The 25,174-nt window shown below is 43.8% G+C and overlaps 1 protein-coding gene across 2 annotated transcripts; it reads right to left on the reverse strand.

Annotated features, from left to right (window-relative positions):
* Positions 1–146: 146 nt before the first annotated feature.
* On the reverse strand, positions 147–21,534 carry LOC146341664 (putative serine/threonine-protein kinase SBK3). 2 transcript variants are annotated; one of them, XM_084808397.1, is made up of 4 exons: positions 21,408–21,534; positions 7,766–7,963; positions 2,339–2,539; positions 147–934 (listed from the first exon to the last, which is right to left on the reverse strand). In XM_084808397.1, the coding sequence occupies exons 1-4, from the start codon at positions 21,532–21,534 to the stop codon at positions 147–149; spliced, it is 1,314 nt and encodes a 437-aa protein (XP_084664523.1). The 2 variants fall into 2 exon arrangements, with proteins under 2 accessions (XP_084664523.1, XP_084664524.1); XM_084808398.1 differs by having other exon boundaries at positions 147–929; positions 2,337–2,539.
* Positions 21,535–25,174: the final 3,640 nt, after the last annotated feature.

A 25,174-nucleotide genomic window follows, 5' to 3' on the forward strand; every position in this document is an offset into this window, starting at 1 on the left:
ACCAACAGCCAAAGGGGGAAGTGGCACTACTTTACTCAATACTCTGAAAACTCCCCCTTAGCTGGTCAAACTACTACTAGGCTCTCCCTCCTCGACTTGGGCCTTTCAACTCTCTTTGACTTGTTCATAGAAGCGGATGACTTTCTTCAGGGCTGGAGTCCAGGCTCCATTAGCCTTGAGTCTTCCTGTGGACTGGGATTGCTTCCAGGGTTGGGACCCATTTGTATGGCATGTGTTTTCTCCGAGATAATTAGTTCTGGCTGTATTTGCCCAAGGCAATTCTCCTTGGAGCTGCTGCCCAGGCCCGAATTGTCCCCAGTAGGGCCACCGAGGCAGGCATCAGAATCTTTCACCTTCAGGAGGTCACCCTGGGAACCTTGTGTCTCTCCATAGGTATCTACCCGCCAAGGCAGAAATAAGTACTTGTGCACTTCAATAGCGGGACTGCGACGATTTGGATCAATAGCCATTAGGCGGCGGAACATGTCCAAGACATGGGTGGTAAAGCCTTTCCACAGGCCCGGAGCCTCCCCTAGCACTGTGCGGTTCTGCCAAATGCCAAATTCCTCAAACTGAGGGTCAGGGCTCATTGCCACATCCCAAGGGAAGCAACCGGTGCAGATGCAGAACAGCAGCACCCCAAAGGCCCAGACATCCAGGCTGGAGTCCAGAGCCAGAGTCTCAGTGCCCTCCAGCAGGCATAGTTCAGGTGGGGAATAGGGCAGGGTGCCAGACATGGCAGCCACTTGTGTGCCTTCCAGACGTGTCAGGCCAAAGTCACCCAACTTCACCTGACGACACTCTCTGTCAAAAAGCATCACATTGTCCAGCTTTATGTCTCGGTGCACCAAGGCCTTGCCATGCATAAAATCGAGTGCCTCAGCCAGCTGGGCTGCGCACCGCTTCGCCTGCACCTCAGGAATGCCGTCCTGTTGAAAAAAGAGGACAGGGAGTTAAAGAAGATACAAACACAATGGCCAGACCCTACAAGAAATCCTGATGTCAGCTCTGTCCCCATATCTACTCTGGTATCGCTATTACAGGACCTAATAATGCTGCCCACAATGTTAGGGGCTCATTCACTTGCTCATCTTCCAATGTGATATATGCCTTCTTCTGTCAGCAGTGCCCTTCTAGATTCTACATAGGGCAAACAGGCCAGTCTCAACGAAAGAGAACAGATAGACACAAATCTGACATCAGAAATGGCAATATTCGGAAACCAGTGGGAGAACACTTCAGCCTCCCGAGGTCATTCTATCACAGAACTTAAGGTGACCATTGTGAAGTAAATGACTTTCAAATGGAGATTAGAGACTGCTGAGTTATCATCAGGTCATCACAAATTCTGTTGCCAGAGGCTTGAATTGGAATAACAGATTTTCTTTTATCACCTTGTATGTGGTAATTGGCTTACCTGATGCTGCATGTTTGTTATCAGCAAAGGCTGCACTGTAAATGACCAATATTAATGTATTGTCACCATCACTAATTTCTGCATTGAATTTCCTTCTGAACTCACTGTTTACTATTCTTTCCCTCCCCCACCATGCACTGTATAAAAAAACCTGAAACTTTCCATAATACTTCATGGACTGGACTATAGTCCTTGAAAGTGTATGCCAGAATAAATGTAATAGTCTTTATGGTGCCACAAGACCTTTAGTTGGTTTTGCTGCAACAGCATAACATGGCTACCCTCTAGAATCTTTTGAATAGGTCCTCCAAACTCCATTTTTAAAGTTCTGGGCCCAATTTGAAAGCACCCTCACTGAAGTCAATTCAAATGTACCTTCTCTCTGAAAGAGCTGAGTTTTGGGCAGGGGTGGTGGTGGGATTGTGGTTTTTCCAGTTTGACACAGATGCCAACTGTGGATACCGCCAATTGTCTGGTGCCTGTGATGTCATCAAGACATCTCATCCCAGCCCTAGAACAAGTTAGCACTCTTCCATTACGGTCATCGTTATCATCACCACCACATCATCACCACCTGCTCAACACTGGAGCAGTTGTGCACTTAAAAATATTAATTAGGTACAGGATAAACATATGTATGGAATAGTCTACTGTTGCAATTTAAAGAAAAAAATGGTCAGCTGAAGTGGGACAGAGGACATGAGTGATAGCTAAAACAATATTCGGTATGCTGGTAGCTGGAGTTACACCACAGCTGAGGGACTACCTGCAAGTTCTCCTTGTGTATTACAATGTTCTGCACCCTTAATCTCCCCCTGCTTTAAAAAGTAAATCCCACTGCCATCCCACCTGTGCTATAAGACTCTCCCCTGTTTATAGGCCCCACAAAGTATCTGTTGTGTGTCCCCTTGCCCCATACCCCTGAGTTCAGGATGGCACACAGATCCCCAGCTGGAGCCAGCTCCTGTGCAAAGCCATAATGTGTGGATGTCTCAAAAGCACTGCTGGTGGTTCGGAGAAGGGCATGGTGCGAGGAGAGGCAAAGAGCGATACAGTATTCCCGCAGGAACTCCCGCCTCCCGGTTCTCTCCTTAGACATCAGCTTCAATGCCATTGAGGTCCCTGTAAGGAACAAGGAAAAATGTCAATGGATGGGAAAGTATGAGCGTGTTTGCTTGTTCCTGCTAAATCTTGGCAATACCTGGGTTAAACAACCCAGGAATTGCTGTTACATGCAAAAGAGGTCACTGTAGAGAATGCAGAGTTCACATGGCCTAGGTCAAGATAGTTTACAAGCTGCATTAGATGGGACTAGATGGGTCAGGAAAAACCTGTCTGAAATTGATAATGAGAATCGGGAAAGGGTAAGTCAGACCACAGCAGAGGGACAGGTCAAGATTTAGAAATAATAATTAGTATTGTCAGCTTTAAAACAAACAAACAAAACAGTTCCTGTTCCTATGCCTTTTACAGAAATCTAATGCAGAGGAAATCTTTCAGGTGAAGATTGTCACACTACTGGTCTCCGTACGTCTAAGAAAAGCTTCACCTGTAAACTGTCTTATATGGCAGGCATATGTGATACGTTAAGGTCATAAGAGCACAGGCAGTAAAATACAGGTGGCAGGAAGAGAAACTTTAAAAGGAGGGGCCTGGTTTGCTTGACATACAGATATTAGCTTGTGTGGGTAGGATTTTTCCTTGGAGGAGGGGGCTTGTTCCATTCCAAGTATCCTTACAAATCTATAATTCTTTGACTGGAGCTCATTATTCCTAAAAGCATCTCAAAAGCCTTGACAGAAACTATGTTCATAATCTTTGTGACACCCTCATCCTCACAGATCTGGCCCACCTTAATTGTTTAACCCTTCCCCTTTCACAAGTGAGAGAATGAGACTGAAAGAGAGAGACACAGAACAGCTGAACAGAGGCACTGCAGAGCATCCATGATACAGGAAACAGAGCTAGTACTAGCTGGGATTGTGCCCCTGAAGATGTGCTGGGAGATGCAGACATGCTGATGAAGAAGAGCAACAAGCTGTCACTTCCCCACTCTTTGCCCATACATGGCCATCTTTTATTATTGCCTGGAGGATCTGGATTGAAAATTAAATTTCCTCACACTGGACATCCAGACAGCACTGGGGTGGGTGGAACAATCTCATTCAGCTTTTGCCTCCTCCTCACAGCAAAGTAAATGCTCAAGTGTTGACAGAGAGGGGTATGTTAAGGAGCTTCTTCCTTCTCCCACAGCCCATCTTGAGGTAGGCTGCAGGGAGGAAGCGATGGAAACAGTTATTTATGGCCCACAAGCATTTTGGTAATCTAGAAGCTGGCCTTTGAGCTCTTAGGAGCTGGTCATCCCTGGATCAGGGGAAGGAGCTTCCAAGGGGGTGTTTCCAACAGCAATTTACTCTGAGACAGCTGCGTGTTGAGGTCATTAGGGATACATGACATCCCAGTGTGTTGCCCCGGCTGTAGGCTTCAAAGTCTTAATTTAGAGGTGCCAAGATAGTGATAAATTAGACTCAAAGTTTTACTTACACGGAGTACTTTATTGGGTAACTTACAGCACACAGATGTAGCCAATGTTTGGATCAAACACCTTCTCTGAACCCAGAGCCATTGGGTACAATGGGTCTTATACACTACATGTTAGCAACAAGGCAGCATAACAGCAGCAAGCACCCCCTAGCGTCCATTCCCAGCATAAACTAACAGCACTTGTTTCTCAAGCACAGCCACCTGTAGCTTTAAGGTAAACAAATCTGCTTCTCAGGCACATCAGTGATAAGACATTGGCCTCATTAGGAAGGAATGTGCTGAGAAGGCTGTTATGGGCCCCTTGAATCATCTTCACATGCTCAGAGGCTTACTAGCAAGGGAATGGCATGACTAATGAATTTAAGCAAGCATTATGGATCTCTAGGCCCCTCTAACACTATAAATGACTTGGCTACGCTCCTGGGGCCAATAGACCCAGACACCCATCAGCCACCCCAGAGCTTATCAGGAAAAAAACGGATTTCCTGGGACTGCTTAAAGTCCTATTCTTTCCCTCAAGTTGGGCTCTCCCCGGTTTAGTTGTTGTATGCCCCAACCCCCGCATTTAGCTCTGGTATGCTAGCCCTGCCCACGGGTGTGCCTTTCACCATGACCACAGTCAAGGGGTGTTTCCTCTCATTGTGCTGAATGAGGCTTGCCCTCTCAATGACCACATAAATAACAGAGAAGCCCCTCAATTGACAGGGCACATAGCCCAAATCTTTGCGCTATGCGATTAATAAATGCGATTAAGCATGATCTCAAGGCTCCAATTCATTGCCTTAGGACATGACTCCTTCACAGCTTCCTTACAGAAATCCTGTGTGTTAAAATGGGGGATGGTTTCGGACTCTTTCCCACAACAAACCCATTAGAGTCGCCTCAGAAGTAGCTCCCATTGCGGTCAATGAGGCTTGCCTTTGAATGCCCCCATCAGAGATTCCCCCTCAATTCAAATGTCACACTTTAAAGCCAAGTTCCTTAATTGCGATTAAGTGCGATCTCAAGGCTCTGATCCACTGGATCGATTAGGAAGTAACTACTTCACAGTTTCTTTATAGATATCATGCGGGTTACAATGGGGGCTGGTTTCTGTCTTTGTGTTTACTGGTCTCTTTCCCACAACAAACCCATTACTATCTCCTCAAAAGTAACTCCTACTGCGGTCAATTAGGTCCTGTGGGTTAAAATGGGGGCTGGTTTCCACCTTTGTGTTCTCCGCCCCCCCTTTCTCAGCACAAGCATATGTGTGTCTACTTGGAACTCCCATTGTGTTCAATGAGGCTTGCTTCTGAAATACAGGTGCATCTGTACTTCCAGGGGAAAGGAGAAAGGGGGGAGGGGGGAAGCCTCTCTTATTGGTTGAGCAGCCCCTGCCATTCAGATGACGTTCACTCCAACCCCCCCCCCCCCAAGTATGTTCTGTGAAATGATTTTTACTGGTCTGGAGAATCTGCTCATGGAACCCTGCTCACAGCAAAGCCAATTCCGGTACTCGTCCATTAACTTCTCCTTCCATTGTCGTAGAAACACTGCCCAGGTCAGAAGATATGCAGGGCAATTTGAACTCTAGCAAGTCACTTCTTTTTAGAAATTAACTGCTGTATATCAGTGTCTCCCCAGCAGGGGGCACTGTGAAGCCAGCTCACAAAAGTGAGGAAGATCCTTCATTTGGGTAACAGATTCTCAGAGAAGAGATCATCTGTCCTCATCCTGCGTTTGGGATTTGGTTCGAATCTGTGGTGCAACTTGATATTCTCTTACACATTTGTGCAGACAAGGTTGCTTCCTTCCTTGCTTGTGTTCCCTACAGTTGTGAGGCTGGACTCTGGCTGCTGCGCCTGGACTGGCCAATACACCAGCTTGCTGGCAACTGCCCACATGCCTGGGATGACACAGCTAATTAATTACAGGACCTGGGAGCTGGATGAGGACAAGGAGCAGCTTCGGCTGAGCTGCAACTGAGCCCTAGCCAGGGCTTGAGTTAAGTCAGGCTTTGGCCCCAGGAGCTGTTTTCAGTAATGGGGTAGGTAGTCTCCAAAGTGAAGGTCAACCTCAGCTTGGACATGAGGACATTATCTGATTAATCCGACTTGCTTCCCATTCCCCAAAGGAACTTCTGCATAGCCCCTTGAACAAATGATTCCCAAAATATTTTACCTAGGGGCAATCACCGCTTTAGATATATTGACATCTTATGCAAAGAACTGAATGCCCCTTTCCCCTGCATACTTTGGAAGCAACCATCTTCTGATATCAAATTTCCTATCCTTATGACCATTCTTAAGGAGGGACCCCCGAAAAAGGAAGACAGAAAGACCCCAAGCGCTTCCCAGTCTTGTGTGCCAAGCTACTGAGAAGCAGTGTTAGCCTGGAACCAAAGAGCAGCACAGTTTTACCATGACAAAGAGAGTTGGGCCTGGGTGCTAGGTTCATTGGGGGTTGTTTAACCCCCAATGAACTGCGGTGTGTGCCGGGCGTCACTTTGAATATGCAACCTGCAAGGGGGGGGTTGCTTTGTTATGTGAACCCAGCCACTGTGGGTTATTTGAAGGTTTAACAACCCTTGCACAGCCTCACATACAAATCGAGGGTTATCTGAGGCTTGTTTAACCCTCAAATAACCCACAGTGGCCAAGTTTGCGTGATATGGCAACTCCCCTAATTGCCTCAATCGGGGCTTGCATATTCAAAATATCACCCAGCATGAACCACAGTGGGTTAAACAACCCCGAATAAGCCCAACATGTCATGCAAACTGGGTCTGGATCTACAGCTGTGGTGCAATGTTGGTTTGAGACCATTTTTAAAAAACTAGTTATGATTGAGGTAAGTGGTTGTACCCTTGTGCATATACTGGGATTCTTGTACTTGATCCTATCTGCTGCAGAGCAATTCATTGGGCAAGCTGTTTTCTCAACCTAATCTACCTTGTAGGGTTATTGTGAGGGTAAATGAGTTAAGCTTTGTAAAGAAAATGTATACAAAGAAAATTACTATGTGGAAAAAATGACAAGAGTACACAACAATGCCTCTGAATACACCTACGCTAGAAATCCAGTATAGGTTTTCTACCAGCTTAATTGTCAGAGATTTGTCACAGAATTGTAGTTTCGTGCAGATGCTGAGAATTGTCTGTTGGAGATTATGAGCATCCTTTCCCACCATTCATAGATCTACAATTCTTAGGATTCTTGGGGAATAGGGGCTGACTGTTAAATCACTTAACATCAGTAGTGGAAATCAGTCTCTGTTCTGGGTGGTGGGAGACTTCCGAAAAACCAGAGCATGTTTGGCTGTCTCCCTGCTCCAAAATGACACAACAGAGGCATTGGCACTGCAGGGGATGCCAGTGTGACATCATGGATGCCATGTATGATGTTTTCACACATCTACCTATTCATTTCCAAGGGGGAACAGGGAAAAAGGTAGAGTGCTCAGGCACTCTTCAGGTTGCTCAAGAGGCTATGTGGGAGGCAAAGGAGCACCAGGTTCTTGTATGAGTTGCACAGAACTGAGAATTTCAGCAGGTGATGCTAGGCATGCAAGGGGGAGAACAAGAACATCTGTTGAAACTGGCTTTCTCTTCACAACTCTTAAAGATAAAGGATCCCTGTCTTCATTTGTCTCTGTCCATCCTGTTGCTCAATGAAGTCTCTGTCCATCCTGTTGCTCAATGAAGCAAGGGACAGGACAGGCCTCTGTATCAATAGTCCCAAGGCCAATTAGAAGAACAATGCAAGGATGGATGAAAACAACTTGCCTCCTGTGTGCTGGTCTGGAATGGTCCTTGTACACTCTTACCTCTCTCACGGTGCTGAACATGCAGAACATGTCCGTAGGAGCCACTGCCTAGCTCCTTGGCTATGCTGTATTTCTCCTCCACCTCCAACTGGAGTAAACTGTGTGAGGTGATGGACATGAGCTGCTCTAGGAACTCCTCATTGTCCTCAGTCTCTTCAAGGTTCCCAGTTGAACTGGTGTCCTGCTCACCCTTAGAGCCTGTGGGGGGGGGGGGGAAGGAGGGATAATAAATGAAACTCTTTGCAATCCACACATAGTCTTCCAGATTCTCTTAACACTAGAAAGTGTACCAGTGAAAGCCAGTGCAGCTGCTGGAAATATTTTCATAAACTGTGACCCATCACGCCAAACTCAGGCCGATTGCCATGCATGGTGCCCCTCATGGGTTCAATAAGCCAGGTTTTGCTGCCTGCCTAGGGCTTCAAAAACAGAGAAAACTACACACCTGGGAGGCCACAGTACATGACTGGAAAGCTGAATTTGGGTTTTTGAGTCACAAGTTGTGCAGGCCTATTTTAGATCAAGATGCATACTCTTGTTATAGATATGGCATCAAACACTATGGCGATGCTATTAGTCTCATCTCTCGTACAGTCTCTTCCTTTATTGGACTGATATATCCATATTCTGGAAGTCTGTATACTTAAGGTTTTGTTTTTAGTAGATTTTGTAAATTATTTGCATAGTACCTACATGCACCTCAGCTATGCCTATATTGTTCAAAAAAATTGTTTAAAAAGGCTCAGAATTAAACTGTACACACCTTTGAACTTTAATCTCTATAGTTTAATCACAGATTAGTTTGATTTAATTGTAGTTAAACTTACAAGTGATGCTTAGCTCAAAACTGATGAAAAGAATAAAACAAAGACTTAAGGCATTCTTTCTGCCTTAAAGAATGCCAGTTGGAAAAGTTTAAAATGTTTTTGATTTAAGCAAATAGTTGAGAATTTGGTCTGCATGATTATTTCAAATGTTAAAATATCTACTGTGTGTGTGCATGTGTGTGCGTTCGTCTATCTATCTATCTATCTATCTATCTATCTATCTATTTACAGTGGTGAATGAGTAGGGAGATGCAGTCAAAGGGAGCAGTTCCAAGGACATTGGGTCAGTCCTACTATTAGGCGAAGACTGAATCAAATCAAATAATAAAAAAAGTATTTATTTGTCATGCTGGTGATTGACTGTAATAATAAATGATTTGATTTGATTAGGCAAAGACTGAGGTGGCAAGTGGATTTTGGGTTTCACGGAAGGGCAGCAAACTGTTAGTTTTTACATTGATTATTACTAGTATTTTTTACTGCCAGGGAAGTGGAGAGGCGCTTGCGGGATTTTGCACCCCGTGTGCTAAAATAACTTGACCAGCTTTGGGCACTGTGTGGTTTGCGGAGGACGCCATTTGCTGCCGCTCTTCCTCAAGCAGCAAAATGTCTTTGGGCCAACCTTGAGCCCACAGGGCAAAATTCCTCAAAGATGTACAAGTATCTGGGAGGCTTCATATGAGTATGAGACCTCTCATAGGCAAGTATGCAGACTTGCTCTGCCTCAGGGCAATGCTTATTTTAGTGCTTCTTTGGGAAGACAGCATGATAGCAGTTTCAAGTATGGCCTGCAAATCTCAAGCAAAAGTGTGGGTAGAACAGTGTGCTGGATGAATGGCTGAGGAGGGGATGCATTTCCCCCCTCTTTTTCTTCTCCAGGCACCTGTTGCTTCCAGGAGGATGGGTTGAAGATTGTTGGCTCTGCTGCTACAGCAGCTTCACCTGTCTAGCAACAACAGCAGAGTATGGGGGGAGAAGGCCTCTGTCCCTCTCAGTTTGACTGGGTGGATTGTCTGGATTGCTTCCCTCTTGCATGTTGGTGCTGAGGCAGTGGTAGGGCATATCCTTTGCGTGCAGAAGGTCCCAGGTTCAATCCCCGGCATCTCCAGGCAGGGCAGGAACGATTCAAGGCTGGAACCCCAGAGAGCTGCTGCCAGTCACTGTCGACAATATTGGCCTAGAAGGGCCAATGGCCTGACTCAGTATAAGGCAGCTTCCTATGTTCCTGCATCCATTTAAGTGGTTTGGGTGTGAGGAACAAAAGCGGTTAGATGCCTGAAGTCAGAAACTGTTGATGAATGTGGCAGGTGTTCTTCCATTACACTTCCTTGAGGAGAAATGGCATCATTGTGAGAAAAAGAGGAGGTGGTGCAGACGCAAGCTACAGCTGAAGTGTTTATATCTCTCCCCTCACCTCTCTCCTCACATGAGTTCAGTTGAAAAAATGGATTTTGAGACTGGTACATGTACAACAACCCCAAATTGATGTGCTGGTAGGCAACGCTGATCCACTCAGAAGTTTTCATGCACAGTCCCACAATGTGCAGTTGCCATTCATTTTTAATAGGGCTTGGAGGCGGTTTGTTCCCTGAATCTCATATTATTAAAGGCTGGCTGGTAGATAAGTGCTTAGGAGAAGTGAGAAGGAGCATTGGAGGAATTGTTAAATAACCCACAGGAGCAAGGAATCAGTCCAGCAGTAGACTGGGCCGCAGGGAAGTGAATCTGAGCCAGCACAGTGGCAGCCTTCCACCATCCCGCACACGGCAGGGGAGGCATTCCCTTCATGCCACTTGCGTGTGTGTTAGCAAATGACTCTGCAGTTTCAGATCCCAGAAAGACCTTCAGAGGGAAGTAAACTAGTGCCTGGGAAAATCAGGCTGGGGTGTGCTGAAAAAAAACAGTTCTTTAACCACGGGGAATAAGCATGGCAGAAGCAGCACCGTTTTCCATGCTCATTCAGTTCTGTACAGCTAGAAGCTTGAGCAATACTCAGTACCACAGTGTTCCCATGAATACATTTGTAATGCGGCTTATTTTTAGGCTAAAAAGAGTGTGTGAAAAAAATCTACCTCAGATTTGCACACTCGCACGCACGTGCGCACACACACGCACACACACATATATATGTGCATGCATACACAGTTATAGATACTGCTTGATTTAGGGCTGTTGGAGGGTATGTGAAGTATTGAACTTGTTAATACTTCAAACTAGCATCTTAAAAAAAAAAACCTACAATTCTTAAGATTTAGTGGGACCTTCAACATCTGATATTACAAGTGAAAGTTGAGCATTTTGACATTTCTAATCTGAATTTTAAAACTGAATTTGCAGACAATTACAGGTCAGCTTAGAGTTTTTTTGGAAGCAAAAATATTTTTGTCTGCACCCTACTTCCCAGAACAGTGTGAACTTTCACGGGCAACACTTACCTGGTTTTGGCTTCCTTTGGAAGGAGATATCACTGAAGGCTTGATGGTGTTTTGTAATATTTGGGTTTATTTATATGTATATATGAGCAAATAAATGCAAGCACATAGTTTAGCACTTTTTAAAACAGCAAATTCACTGCCCCACATTGAATCCCCAGAGAGGCAGCCCAGAACCCCAAGATGATTTTAACCTATCCCACTCACTCTTTCTCTGCCTCTCATTTTCAAACTGCACTTTATCTGTCTTACTGTCCCAAAACCTGCTTCTGTTGTTCTTTCCACATACAGATGTAGCTTACCCCTCCTTAGCTGGGGTGGGTGGGAAAAGTTTGTCAGTTTCCTCAAACTCTTTTTCTGTTAAGGATCTTTCAGAGACATCTTCCACTACCTCTGCTAAGGAGCCATTGATGTTACCGCCCATTATCATTCTTTTGCCTGAGAATGGATACGTCAGGCTAACATTCATAAAGTTATCTACTTCTCAGAACGGATACTAACCTTATCTTTGTGATATTTAGGATTGGCAAACATTTTACAAAACACTCCAGTGCTCACCCTTCCCTACATTTATCTGGGCTCATCACCTTTTAATTTTTTTAAAAAAATCTTGTTGCATGCTCATCTATATTTTCAATATGTTTTATGAATAAAACCTCCTCCAAGGTTGTTGGGTTTTTTTTACTGTTCTGAATGTGCACATCTGCTTATTTTGTAAACTTCTATGAACTTCTCTTTTCAACATTTCTCCCAAAAGACCCTTGAGTCTGGCAAGGATGAAGCCAAGGCAGAAATAAAACCCATAATTCTGCCAGATCTGAAGCACAGAGTATACTCACTGGACTTGATGTAGCCTGGAGGGTCCAATTAATTGTTGCTTGTGATTTCCTAATGACTGCCACTGAGAGAAGGGCTACCACAGTTCCAGGTGGGGCTTCAGTGATTTCCACTTAACCAATAAAAACTCCTATAACCCAAGCCTATGAGTCATTTAGCATCAAAAATGTAAACGTTAAATAAGAACAGGTCTTCATAAGCTTTTACCTATTTATATTGAAGACCATCATCAAACAAATTATTTGTTTAAGTTTCCCATTCATTCATTCATTCATTCATTACATTTGTATTCCACCTTTCTTTTTTTAAAAAAAGCTCATGGTGGCTAACAATAACAAATATAATAATACAAAATTACAAGATTATTAAATGCAGTAGAACACACACATACACACAGTATGGTAAGGTGCTAGGGCTCTTGGGAAAATTCATCCTGAACCAGGGGGAATCCTGGGGGTGTACAGAGCTGTACAGGTGAGGTGGGTGGAGTTTGGAACACTACCATTTGGGGGGAGGGAGGCACTAGTCACCACTTTTTAAAAGAACAAACAAATCCAGAAATATTGTGGTGCTTCAAAGTTCTTCAGATAGAAGCTGTCATCTCACAAAATTAAATATATATTTTTAAAAACGTAATTGGGTCAAACTAGTGTTCCGGGGTGCAGGGGAGATGTATGCACTGGTCCCACCCTAGCTATAGCCCCGGTAGCCAGAGTTTGCTTACCCATTTAGCAAAATGGTCATATGGCCATGAAATGACATCCAAAAAGGAGCCATGCTTCTCCTCCTCCACAATAAATTGCCAGAAAGAGGTGTGTGGGTTCAAGGTTGCCAGCAAAAATTACAGATGGAAGCCCAGCCTCCTAATTTCAGAGATATGCTGATCTTGTCTGATCTTGGAAGCTAAGCATGATCAGCCCTGGTTAGTACTTGGATGGGAGACCGCCTGTGAATCAAGCTTCCTGCATTGAGCAGGGGGTTGGACTTGATGGTCTTGTAGGCCCCTTCCAACCCTATGATTCTATAAGATCTATGAGATCAAAGGTACATAAGCAACAGGCCCAGTTTGGGGCTGGTACACTTGATACTCACCGTTGTGGGTCATCATGGGATAGAGACTGGGAACTCAAGCCCCTTTTAATGGAGGGGCAGTTCCTCAAACTGTGGGGCAAAATCTTCTCCCCAGCTCTTTTGTGCATTAGTCACTCAGGAGGGCAAGCTTGGGAGGCAGCGATGAGTCAGTCTGCAAATTAGGCACCGTAAAACTCATTGGCAAGAACAGACATCCCACAGGGATTTGCTGCTAACTCAGCAACAGCCAAGAAGCCGTATATGGCACAGAAGATCCTTCCTGAAGTACCACCTTACCCTCCACAGCCAAACTCTCTTCTTCATCTTCCTGTATGCAATTCTGTGTTGTTCTTTTACGTTGGAAGACATTCTTCAGCTAGTGATCTGGTGTTACTCAAGTCAGAGAGATTGCCTGAATCTTCAGAGGGTCTGAAATATTCTCTTGGAGAGATGTCTATGTTCTGTAGCCTTAGTGATGACTGGGTTAACTTCTGAGATAGGAAGAATGTATGTATCATGATTCATTTTCCACATGATTCATAGCAGAAAACAGATCGGGCATGATCTGTAGTACCACATTAACCAGCTGTGAACTTTCCAGTGACTTCTCCTAGTTTGAGTGGGCAAACATCACTCAGTGTCCCTCATCCCATAGCAATGATGAGCCTCCTACATTGTGACATCACTTTTGCTTTCTTTTTTTTGCTATTGTGATGTAGAAGTGAGAGAGAGAGAGAGAGAGAGAGAGAGAGAGAGAGAGACTTCTCCACATGAGAGATTTATTGCACGCTCATTATTGGCCACTCATGGAAGCTTGTGGGTCCTTTACACAACATCGTCAACCTCAGGGACATCTCCCGTGCCTTCCCCCAGTAATCTCACTTTAAAAAAGATCAGACATAATGCACTATTGGTGCAGTTTCATTGAATCTTATGGAGCATTGCCGAAAGGGGAAGCTTTCAATTACAAATCACGTGGTCACTGTTGGTCGCCATCTAAAGGAGCCCGTAGTGAACCCAGAAAGACTTCAGAAGAAGAAAGCCTGGTAAGGGTGCGGGGTTTTTCTTTAATGTAGAGATGCCCTAAATATGTGGGACCCAGGTTCAAATTCCTTGAGACATGAAGCTCACTGCATGGCCTTGGACGACTCATGCTCTCTCCCAGCTTGTCCATGTTACACAGGTTGGTTTGTTTAAAATGTCTATTCTACTCTTTTGTCCGCTGTGGCTAACAATAGTAAAATCATAGCACACACATTGAAGACATCTAAGACAGAGTTCAATTCTGAATTCTGTGAAGGAACATAGGAGACTGTCTTATACTGACTCCACCTAGGCTAGTAGTGTTGATATTGACTGGCAGCAGCAGCTTTCTAAGGTTTCAAGTAGGATTCTTTCCTAGCCCTACCTGGAGATGCCAAGAATTTAATCTGGGACCTTCCGCATGCAAAGCACATGCTCCACCATTGAACTATGGTCACTTTGAGGAAAGGATGAGATACACATCTGATGGCATATGTTTGCTACCAAAACATGCAAGGCTCCGAATCCAAACACAGTTTAAGCAGCCATGTATGGCAGCCCAGCAGGAGTTCAATGAACCACCTGTTTTTTCTGTCTACCTGGGACTGCAAAAAATACAAGAAAACAAATGAAAAAGAGAGAGTGGCCGAGTAGCTGTCAGGCCACACTATCTCTCAGTCAGTTCAAGTTATTTGTTTCAGCCATTCACAATACTGAAACATAAAACAGAGTACCAAAAATAATAAAGTCAAAGTAATCAGTAAACAAAGCAACACAGAAAGGAACCTCATTAAGTAACAACAGGTTGTGTTCAATGTTAGTCTAATTTACGTCCCATTCATTTGAATGGGTCTACGCTAAGTAGGACTAACCTTGGATATAACCCAACATCTTTGGTGGGCCATGTTGAGCTGGGTGGATTTCAAGTTGTGCAGGGCCTGCAAAAGATGCTTCTCACAACTATCACCCTCTTTGTGGGGAAACCGGCTTCTGACCTTGCAGAACCATAGTTACTTGCTATCCTATGGAGATGACTGGAAATTTCTCTCCCCGCACCCTCCCATCCATCCTTTATTTATACATTTCCAATATGTGAGCACATTTAGTCTTTTAAGCAGAGACCAAAACCTAAACCCAAACTATTGAGAGGAGGAAGGGTGTACAGTCAGGAAACAAAACTAATAGTGATGCCTGGACATACATGTACCATGAGTGGGGGAAAGCAGCATGAAGCCAAATGTAAAGAACATTTATATGTGGCAGAGAAGCCTATAAAGATACATCCTTCATACCTAGCCATAAGCCGACCTATAAGCAAACCTGAATATGCATATCTGCGTATGCTCACATTAACCCTTGATACTCTTATCTCTCCCACTCATCCACTCTCTTCTCCCTTTATTGTCTTTATCAAAATTTCAATTGCAAGCTTTTCGGAGGCAGGGACCTGTCTTTTTTTCAGTGCAAATGGCCCTTTGTAAAGTGCCATTCAGCTGGTGTCAAGGGTCGGCATGGTTGGGAACCTGCCAAGGGCCCACACTCCAGCAAGGGACCCACTGACAAGAGCCCCTCCTCTTCATTATTGCAACCTGCTTGTTCACCAGCCTCTTGCTTTGGCCCAGACAATGGTAGTGGTGGTAAGGAGGAACAGTAGATACCACTGTCTGCTTGCTCACTGTCTCTCTGCCTGGCAAGCAAGCAGGTGGTAGCAAGGAGATGACAATGGCACTGACAAGGTAGATTCAGTAAAGGGAGGAGCCCATTAAGGTTGTCTTAACTAAGGGCCCCCCAGAACCTGGAGCCAGCACTGGTGCCATGTACATTGATGCTGCTGTAATAACAAGAATAACAATAATACAACCACCATAATGTTCATTCAACTCCATTTCATGGCAGCGTCCATTACCACAGGGGTCTCCAACATGAGGCCCAGCAAGCTATTTACCCCTTCCGCTGGTGAATAGAGTGAGTCCTCCATTCACCTTCACCCAAGTGATCTTCATGGCTGAGAGGGTCAAATTAGACATGATGGTGGGAAATTATTTTTAGAGATGAAAGTAGCCACAAAAGCCCCCAGATAGGATCAGGGTCATGGTGCAAGTAGAGAGGGAGTTAACCCTTTCTCTCTGTGCCATTTTCCCAGTTGAACTCAATCATACATACATGGACACATAGTCTGAAGCTATTTTTTTCCCCGAGAGGGAAAACCTACAGAAACCAATGATTTTCCAGGTCTACCATATTTATTTATTATTTATTATTTTTAGTCACAATATTTATATACTGCTCCACATCAAAGATTTCAGAGTGGTGAACAGCAAGATAAAAGAATAAAATCCCATAATAATGTCATTACCACATTAGCTGATTATCACATCACATTATCACAAATATCACATTAGCTTTCCAACTACCCAGAATTCGTTCCAGATTTTGCAGGTAAATATATAATGGAAGAAAGGAAGGAAAATGAGAAGCCCCACAATGTATTTATAATAGAATGTCCATGCTATGATGAAAGCAAGTGAACCAATACTTTTTACTGGGCTAATGAAGGCTGGCACAGCTCAATAGGTAACCCAGGTGTCTGCCTGAATTCCAGGAGCTGTAGGCTAATTAGGAAAATTCTTGGGGTCAAATCATAATTGCCTTACACACACACACACACACACACACACACATTTTTTCCCAGTTTGCAGCCCCCTTTCTCCTCCCTCAGGCAAGTGACCTGAGACTTTCCTCCTTGCCAGCATTCTCCAACCTAGTGCCCTCCAGAACTTTTGAACTACAACTCTCAGCATTCCTGACCATTGGCCACGCTGGCTGGAGACTATGGGAGTTGTAGTCCAAGACATCTGGAGGGCACCAGGTTGGAGAATGCTGCTCTATTCATTTGTATGGAGCACAAGACAGCTGTTAGTTTGGGCAAACCCTTGAACAGAGAACAAAGTTGTCCTCTGCCATGGTTTTCCCAGTTGCAGCCCCTTCTCATCAATCCATTTGTGTAAAGGGGGGGGCAGGGAGAGACAGTCGTTCAGAGAACCCTTGGGAGGGAAATATTTTCACCTCCTTCCTGTTTATAAGATATCTGGGTGGGGAGAGGAAAGTATTCAGAACAAGAATTAGAAGATGCTGCAAGTTTATGTTCATATTAGGTATGGGCCAACTTCAAACTTCCGAATCTACTTTGTCTTTTACCAGAATCCTGAAGTCCACTAACCAGAGACAGGTGCAAAATACTGCCTCTGGAATTTGTGGTTCCAAGGTCACAATTCTTTTCAGACAAAAATCCACTCCTGGTTTTTCTCCCAAGGGTTTTTCTTTTCTGTTCAACAGTCTAATTTAGGGGCAGAGAAGCTTTTTAACTGTTGCTATTGTTCGACAATTGGGAGTCAGAAGTTGACTTGGATCTACTGCAAATCACACAGAAATCTGTCAGTAGATCCCAATCTACCTTCTGTCCACCCCCTCTGTTAATCTTGCTGTTCTTTAGAACAAAGGAGCAGGAAGATTTAAGGGCTGTGTCAGTTGGGTTATAAAAAGTCTGTCTTTGTTTCAGAAGATTCACACAGCCTTACATGCAGATATATGTACCATTCCCTCCTCCCTTCCGGGCAATAAAGTGCAAAAAATCAAGCAATAAAATATTTTTTTAAAATCGCACTAAACTAGAAGACATTTTTGTAACCTTGTCTTAAGCAATGTCAGGCTATTTGAAATAATTACTGACTGGTTTCTGGCTCAAATAACAAATGCTAGAATTAAGTTTATTTGATTCTCCTATGGGAAATTCAGTTAACATAGTCCCTTCTTCCCACTCCTTTTTTCAAAGAGGCACAGGACAGCTAATCTACTGTCAGCTTGAACATGTGTTTTGTTCCTTTTGCTTTGAACAGTTAAGGCTGAACAAGAAATCACTTCAGTATTTCTTATGTCCTACCAATTCCAAGATAAACATATTACCTTACTTGCCCTGTGGTTTCTCATCCTGCTATTGTTCCCTCCCAGCTTCCAGCTGTCTCAAGCCAAAGTACTGGTTTAATTTCCCTTTAACCACTATAGCTAGTAGGTGTTGATAGACTGATCCTCTGTGAATATATCTAATCCGTCTCTGGTCCCTATTAGCTTTGACAACATCCCACAGCAACAAGATTCTCTTTCAATGTTCTGCTCTTATTGATGGACTCTCACATGCAAGTTTGGCTTTTGCTGCTTTTGGCCAGCCATCATTCAACACCCCAAGGAAAAAGTGAGTTGTTGTTTTTTAACAGTCCCTCTCCACTTCTCTGCCCTTCTGCTTTCAGGAAGGCAGAAGATTAAAGCACTAACTCCACCACCCTATAGCCATGGATGCACCTTTGCTCATGTCTCAAACTGCGCATGATCACAAAGAGTTTCAGCCAGAATTTTGTAATAGTTAAACATGTTGGACTATGACCTGGGAGATCTGGATTTAAATGCATGCATCAGACATAAAGCTTGTTGTGGGGATAAAGAAGGGAATTATTTGTGCTTCCTGGAGCTCAAACAAACAAGTGGTCAAGATCTGATGTTTGCACCCAGTCCTGAGCAGTCTTACCTGCAGGGATTCATTTGGGAGCCAGAGCTAAGCACGTTTTAGCTATGGGATCTGTTTTTAATGCTAGAGGGCTCAGTCCTGGAACATACAAAGTAATATGAAGAGAGTGCCTCTGACCATGGGCAATTATCAAATAAACCTCAATGAGCCCTGATACATCTGGTTTCTGGGAGAAGTGGTTCCAAGCGAAGAGTATGGAATATCCAGGCAGGCTTGGACCCCGGTATCCCACTTTTAAAAAAACGAATGGCTGGTTGTCTTGTCTTGCTTGTATATCATAATTTGAAGACAAAATAAGACACTTCTAGATAATTTCTCACTATGTAACCCAGTGTTTTATTTTTCATTTGAGTTACAGAATTCTCTCCACTCGATCCCCATCACCACAAATAACCTTACAAGGCTGCAAACATCTTTTTATTTAGTGAAGCTTTGACAAGGGTAGGGAGAGGCTGCTCAAATGATGCCAACTGGAAAAATGAAAAAGGATGTTCTTTCTTTGGGTTAAATTTGTTCTAATGCACTATTTGAAGTACTATAAGCACAAATACTCCTGAAGAGGCATTTTAGCACAAATTTAAGTAAAACCATGCTTATAAATGGCACCTCTGGGAAAGGTAATGGTGAAGGTGTATGGAAGTAGATGCATGGTGACTGGCTTATCCACTTGATATGTCACTGCATACAGCAAAACCACATATTTTTGAAAAGGTGGAAAAGCTTCACTAAGGCAACTATGCCTGTGACGATTGTGCTGTTGTTCGTTTCTTAAAAAAAAAAAAATAAATCAGTCAGATTCTCTGCAGTCTGAGAAAAGCCAGAAGAATTACCAGGAAAACACAGGAGAATGATGACTGGATGATGACATCAGATACCCTATAAAGTGTTAGTGAATAAAGGACAGCAATTCTAAAAGAAATACCTAGTGTACAAGAACCCACAGAATTGTAGCTTTGTGAGAGCTACATGGGCTCTCTAGCAGAGAATCCTGAGCATATCATCAAACCACAGTTCCATAAAGTCTTTGAGAGAAGTCAGGGAAGTTGAAAAGTAGCAGAAAATCAAGTTCTGTTTGTCGTGTAGAGGTGGCCCTTTCTTTCTCCCTCCTTCCTGGTTTCATGCAGCACAGACATTTCTCTCCATGCTTCCAGAAACAACATGAAGGGAGATGGAAGAAAGAGCCCCCTTCTCCTCTTGTTTCTCTTCTATTCTGTTTCAGAGTGTCAAGGAACAAGAGAGAAAGACACACACACACACACACACACACACAGAGAGAGAGAGAGAGAGAGAGAGAGAGAGAGAAAGAAAGAAAGAAAGAAAGAAAGAAAGAAAGAAAGAAAGAAAGAGGTAAGTGGGGTGAAAGCTGTTAACCCCTTGCCATATGGCTCCTGGAGCTTTCCTTGCCACCATCTCTCACCACTCTCAAAAAGGCCTGCCTACTAAACGAGTTGCTGACTAGAGCTCCAAAGAAATCATGATATGTTCTTTGGGAGATTCTTTATTATTTACTTTGACTAGAAATGTAAAGTGAAAACTAATTGGTACCCTGGAAAGGAAAAAAAGCCACATTCCCATCCCCTCCTCTGCATGCTCATAGCCCAAACTTACTGCTATTACTTCCGATGAGGATGATTCACCATCAGTGTACAAGGTGTCTTATAAAGCAAAAACAACAACAACCAGGTCCCTGTCCCAAGGAGCTTATAATGAAATCTTTGCATCTGGGTCTTGCCTCAAAATCTGGGTTCTCAGTGGGAAATAATTTCTATCCATGAAATTCTGAATAATTCTGATATTCCTGCAATACGGTGACTTGTCAACAGGGAGAGGGAGCTTTAAAATGACCAGTAAAAAGAATCACAGCTGCCCTAAAAGTAGAGCTTTTAAATCAACATGTTTTGTAAATATTAGATTTTATCAGGTGATGGTAGAATTGAAGTTTTAAATTTCCCCCTAATAGTCATAACGATCAGATGACAAGCACTGACACTGTTAATGTTAATAGCAGAAGCTTTGATCTTAAAAACTTTAAATGATTGAATAGACAATCATGATCATGTAGCATTGTTATCAATAGCAGACTTGTTATCTGGTCTTCCTAAATTCAAATGTTTCTATTAGTGTATACTGTGGAGTATCCAAGGGTTCAATCCTATGTACATTTAGGTGGAAGCACATTCTGTAGAACTCAGTAAGGCTTACTTCTGAGTAAACATGCATATGCTTGGACTGAACATTGTCTATACACACACACAGGTCAGTAGTTTGAACCAATATGGGATGTACGGAGGCTGGAGCATCGCTTCAGGGAGTCCCTGAAGTTTCTCCAGAATGTAATCATGGTTATTCCTGCTGTGAACATAATATGTGCACATATGCCTTCTTTGATCATTGTTGAATGTGTTCTGCAGCCCATCTATGCCTACAAAAGTGTTAACTGTTTACATAGCATTTACTCTTTGCACTTGTGAGTAAGCAGGGGAAAACACCACAAAACCAACAAGCAAACATTTTCTGCAGGACATTTCCCTTCTGCGGGAAATAATGGAGAGCCATTGTGTGTCTGTCAGCCTTGCAGCATTGAAACATGAATGATACTTTTAAAAAAAGGAAATCCTGAATTGTGTTACCAGAATCCTCAGACTCTTTGCTTGCAATAAATTATGCAGGCATGTATATCTCAAAATGATTTTCTGCTGAATGTAGAGTTGGAGGGCTGATCCAAAAATATTCTAAATAATTTTGTTAAAAGACATTTGCAAGCTCATGCCAGTTTTAAGTGGTGAAATAAATTATAGCATCCTGCACAGACAGACAGACAGACAGAGGTGGTGGGGAACTAGCAGGTGTACCCCTTATCTCCAAGATTTTACCTTGGTCTGGGAGGTACTTCTGGGCTGGTGCTGTGAGGGAAGGCTCTCGTGGAAACACAGCAGCAGGCCATTCTCCTGTTGTCACCTGTCCCTCCTGTGCTATGGCATCCGTCTGCCCAGGTGTCATTGTTCCTGGTGCCTGCTTGGCTGTTTCTGCCTTACCCCAAGCCGTGTGTGCCGTGTGTGCAGAGAGTTGCGAAGCAGTCAGATCTGTCTCTCTGCTCAGCCTGTCAGTTGCGCCTGTAAGAGCTGAGGCCGTCCTGGCCAGTTCTAATCTCTCCCACTGTGAGGAGAGGGCAGCATGTGTCACAGGCTCAGACGCAAGCCGGGCAGGCTTCCAAAGATAGGCAGGGGAGGCAAGGGGAGGTCGGCGAGATGATGGCAACAGTGCATGGTGCCAGGGCCAACTCCAAGCCCTCCAGTGGTGGGCAATTGGGCACTGTACAAGCCGGGGACCTGCAGCTCAAAGGGACTGGAAGCCCAGATGGAGAGCTGAAAATCTTGCACTGGGGATGGAGATAAAGAGTGATGTGGGAATAAAAACCAAAGACAAGGCTTGGGTGATAAGATAACAACATTAAATCTAATCCATGGGATGGCAACACCACATGATAACTTCTGTGTGTGAAAAGGCCACCAAAGTGCACAAACAGAGAGCACATGACATCACTTCCCGAGCAGTTAATTTTAATTGAAACAGTTCTCACATTCTGCTGTAAGTCCTTAAGTCAGGAGTGCACAACCTTTTCAGCCCCAAGAGCTGCATGTGACTTTGGCTCTGTAGTTAGGAGACACACGCACGTCTACACACACACACACACACACACACACGCAGACGCGTATACACACGCCAGCAATACTGATTCAGATTGCTCTTGCTTTGTTGGCAAGAGAAAGAACAATCTGTGTGAAGATCTGTGCTGGAGGGAGTGGAGAGTACAGGCAGTGGGCAAATTGATGGCAGGGGGGAAACTGGCAACAGTGGGGGGATCAGGGCACCCTTGGGGGACAGCAGTAAAGGCATTGGAGGGCCACATTGGCCCCCATGCCACTGCTTGAGCATGCCTATAATAAGCTATAAGTAATTGAAGGATTAATGACGTGCATATGTGAATCACATCCTATTCAAGGGAAACTGGGATTGCAATCCATTGGGAGGGTATTAGTATGTTCTTTCTAAAGAAATTGATATTACTATTACCCAGCCTTAATTTTCTGCCTGTAAATGGAAATAAGGACCACTCACTACAGTGTTTTTGCTTTGTTCCAATGATTTCCTCTGCTCTCCCTTGCAAAGATGGGAGGAAACCAAGCTCACCTGATAGGGGGAAAGTCTCCTATGGCTTCTGTTTTAATGTTACTTCTGTATGTACCATGGATTAAGAACATAAGAGCCATGCTGGATCAGACCAAGAGTCCATTTAGTCCAGCATTCTATTCCCACAGTGGCCAACCAGATGCCTGTGGGAAACCCACAAGTAGGACAGGAGTACAACACCATCCTCCTGGTCGTGTTCCCCAGCAACTGGTGTACATAGGCATACCACGTCTGATACTGGAGGCAGAATATAGCAGTCATGACTGCAAACTTATCCTCCATGAATTTGTCCAATCCCCTTTTAAAGCCATCCAAATTGGTGGTTGTAACATATGCCAGTTGTATTAATGTATGTATTTGCATTGTTAAATGTGGTCCAGGTAAGATAGGGTTAATAGAGTATTAGAGAGGGAGTGAAAGGTGGGAGCAGCGTGTGTGAGAGAGGATTATGTGGTTATAAAAGGAATGAACTGACGGTTAGAAGACAGACAGGGCCTTAGGGACTGAGGAAGCTACATCTAGTGAGTGGGGTTTGGGGAACAGGATTTAGAAGGGGTAGAGTGGGTAGGTAGGTTAGGACCAAGAATAGATTGATTAATAATAATACATAACCTTGTACTAAATAAATTTTTGTTTTATTTTAACTACAAAATCCCACATGTTGGTTTGTCTTATTGTGCTACCATTGGAAAAACATATTTCCTTGTTAATTCTCCTGTATTGGGTAGAGGGAACCAATTGTGTATCTCTTTGACTGAGAAGAGGCAGACATCTTGAGGGGGGTTTCTTCTCAGTTTCATCAGGAGGAAGCAGGAGAAGGTAGAATCCAGGGCAGGAGCGCCACAGTGGTCATCACTACATCTTGTGGTAGTGAGTTCCCGTAGTTTAACTATGCGCTGTGTGAAGAAGTACTTCCCTTTAAATTTCCCACCAGTCAGCTTCATGGGATGATACCAAGTTCTAGCATTATAAGACGCAAGCCATTCTCTCATGCAATGTGAGGCCAAATAATATTGGCCTACCATATACATCTGGGTAGATAGTGCATGCGAAGTGCTCTGAATAGCTAAAATGTGCTGTGTGCATGCTAAATGTTATATTATGTTTATTCTTGGCCAGTTGATGCATTTGTGCCCTATCTAGCATCTAAAAGTAAACCTGCTTCTGGATGGATGGTTCTGCGAGTTTTATGGGTACTGAATCAACATGCCTGACTCCCAGAAGTCACACAATGATTATGCTGCTCTACATGTGTTACATGAACCATGTGGGACCTACTTTTCTGTGAGCAGCTCCCACACCTCTGGGGTACTGTTTAAGTGACACAACCACCTGAACAGGGGTCAGCCAATCACGTAGGTCTGTCCCATGAAACTTGCACTAATCCCTCAGTGTGCTACTGATTTCATGGTCTGGACTCACACTGTTACCTTGCGTCCACTTGGTCGGGTCATTTAACTGTTACCCTGGGCACACAGGTGCTAGTCATGAAAAAGTGTCCTGTTCCAACCCAACAAATTGTTCATTACCGATAGCAGGATCAGTATAGCTACCACTGTAGAAAACCAGCAACGGGAGCACCACGTCCCTGCGCTAGCTGTTAGCTCTTCTTGGTTTGGTGGTACCATCACTGGAGAAGCCGCCATTGGGAAATGGCTAACATTTTGCCAGAGTCAAAGCACGTTTTTTGCATGTTGGGAAAATGTTATATCCCTCTAACAGAAGTGCAAACTGAAGGGAAGGACCCTGGAGGAAGTTTAATTCATGAGACATAACAAATGCTTTTTGTGTGAGTGAGGCTAACCATTTAGAAGACCCAAAGGTAGACTTACCAAAGATTCGTAAGTCAACGAGTATTATTTCTGGTCTCAGAACTGGGGAAAACTGGGTTAAAAGTGGTGAGGTAGGGCACTTGCAAGAGAGAATTGCAAGCGAGAGAATTGCAAGGGAGAATTGGTGGTGGGGAAAGGGTCAAGCACCTCCCCTCCTGCCTAGTGATTCTCTTTTGTAAGTACCCCCAATAGCCCCTGCATTTGTGTTACAAGACAAACATTGGGTACTTTAATGTCACAAGCATCTTTAATACCACAGTGGGTCATATACAAGATATGCCTGCATGGCCCACAGTTTATATCTGAAGAGTCTCTTTATGTACACAGATCTGAATTTACATCAGAGCAAAAGATGACAGCATACATGATCCAGAACAGTACTCAGTTTCTAACACAAGTGCCAAGTCACAACCTTACCTGGAAGTCACATGTTCTGCCTTTGAAGCCTGTCACCTTAATTCCATATACAGGGTATAGGTAGGGGAGATAGAGAGAGCCGAAACAAGTATGAAATTTTACCTCAGAATTCAAATGATTTAGACTTGTTGGTGTCTTGTAATGGTTTTTTCCACTTTAGCAGATATATAAAATCTCAAAAGCTATCAGCTATCACTAAT

The sequence above is a fragment of the Heloderma suspectum genome, chromosome 6 (assembly GCF_057233095.1).
Source record: "Heloderma suspectum isolate Gila_16-S chromosome 6, 16-S_ref, whole genome shotgun sequence".
Taxonomy (NCBI): domain Eukaryota; kingdom Metazoa; phylum Chordata; class Lepidosauria; order Squamata; family Helodermatidae; genus Heloderma; species Heloderma suspectum.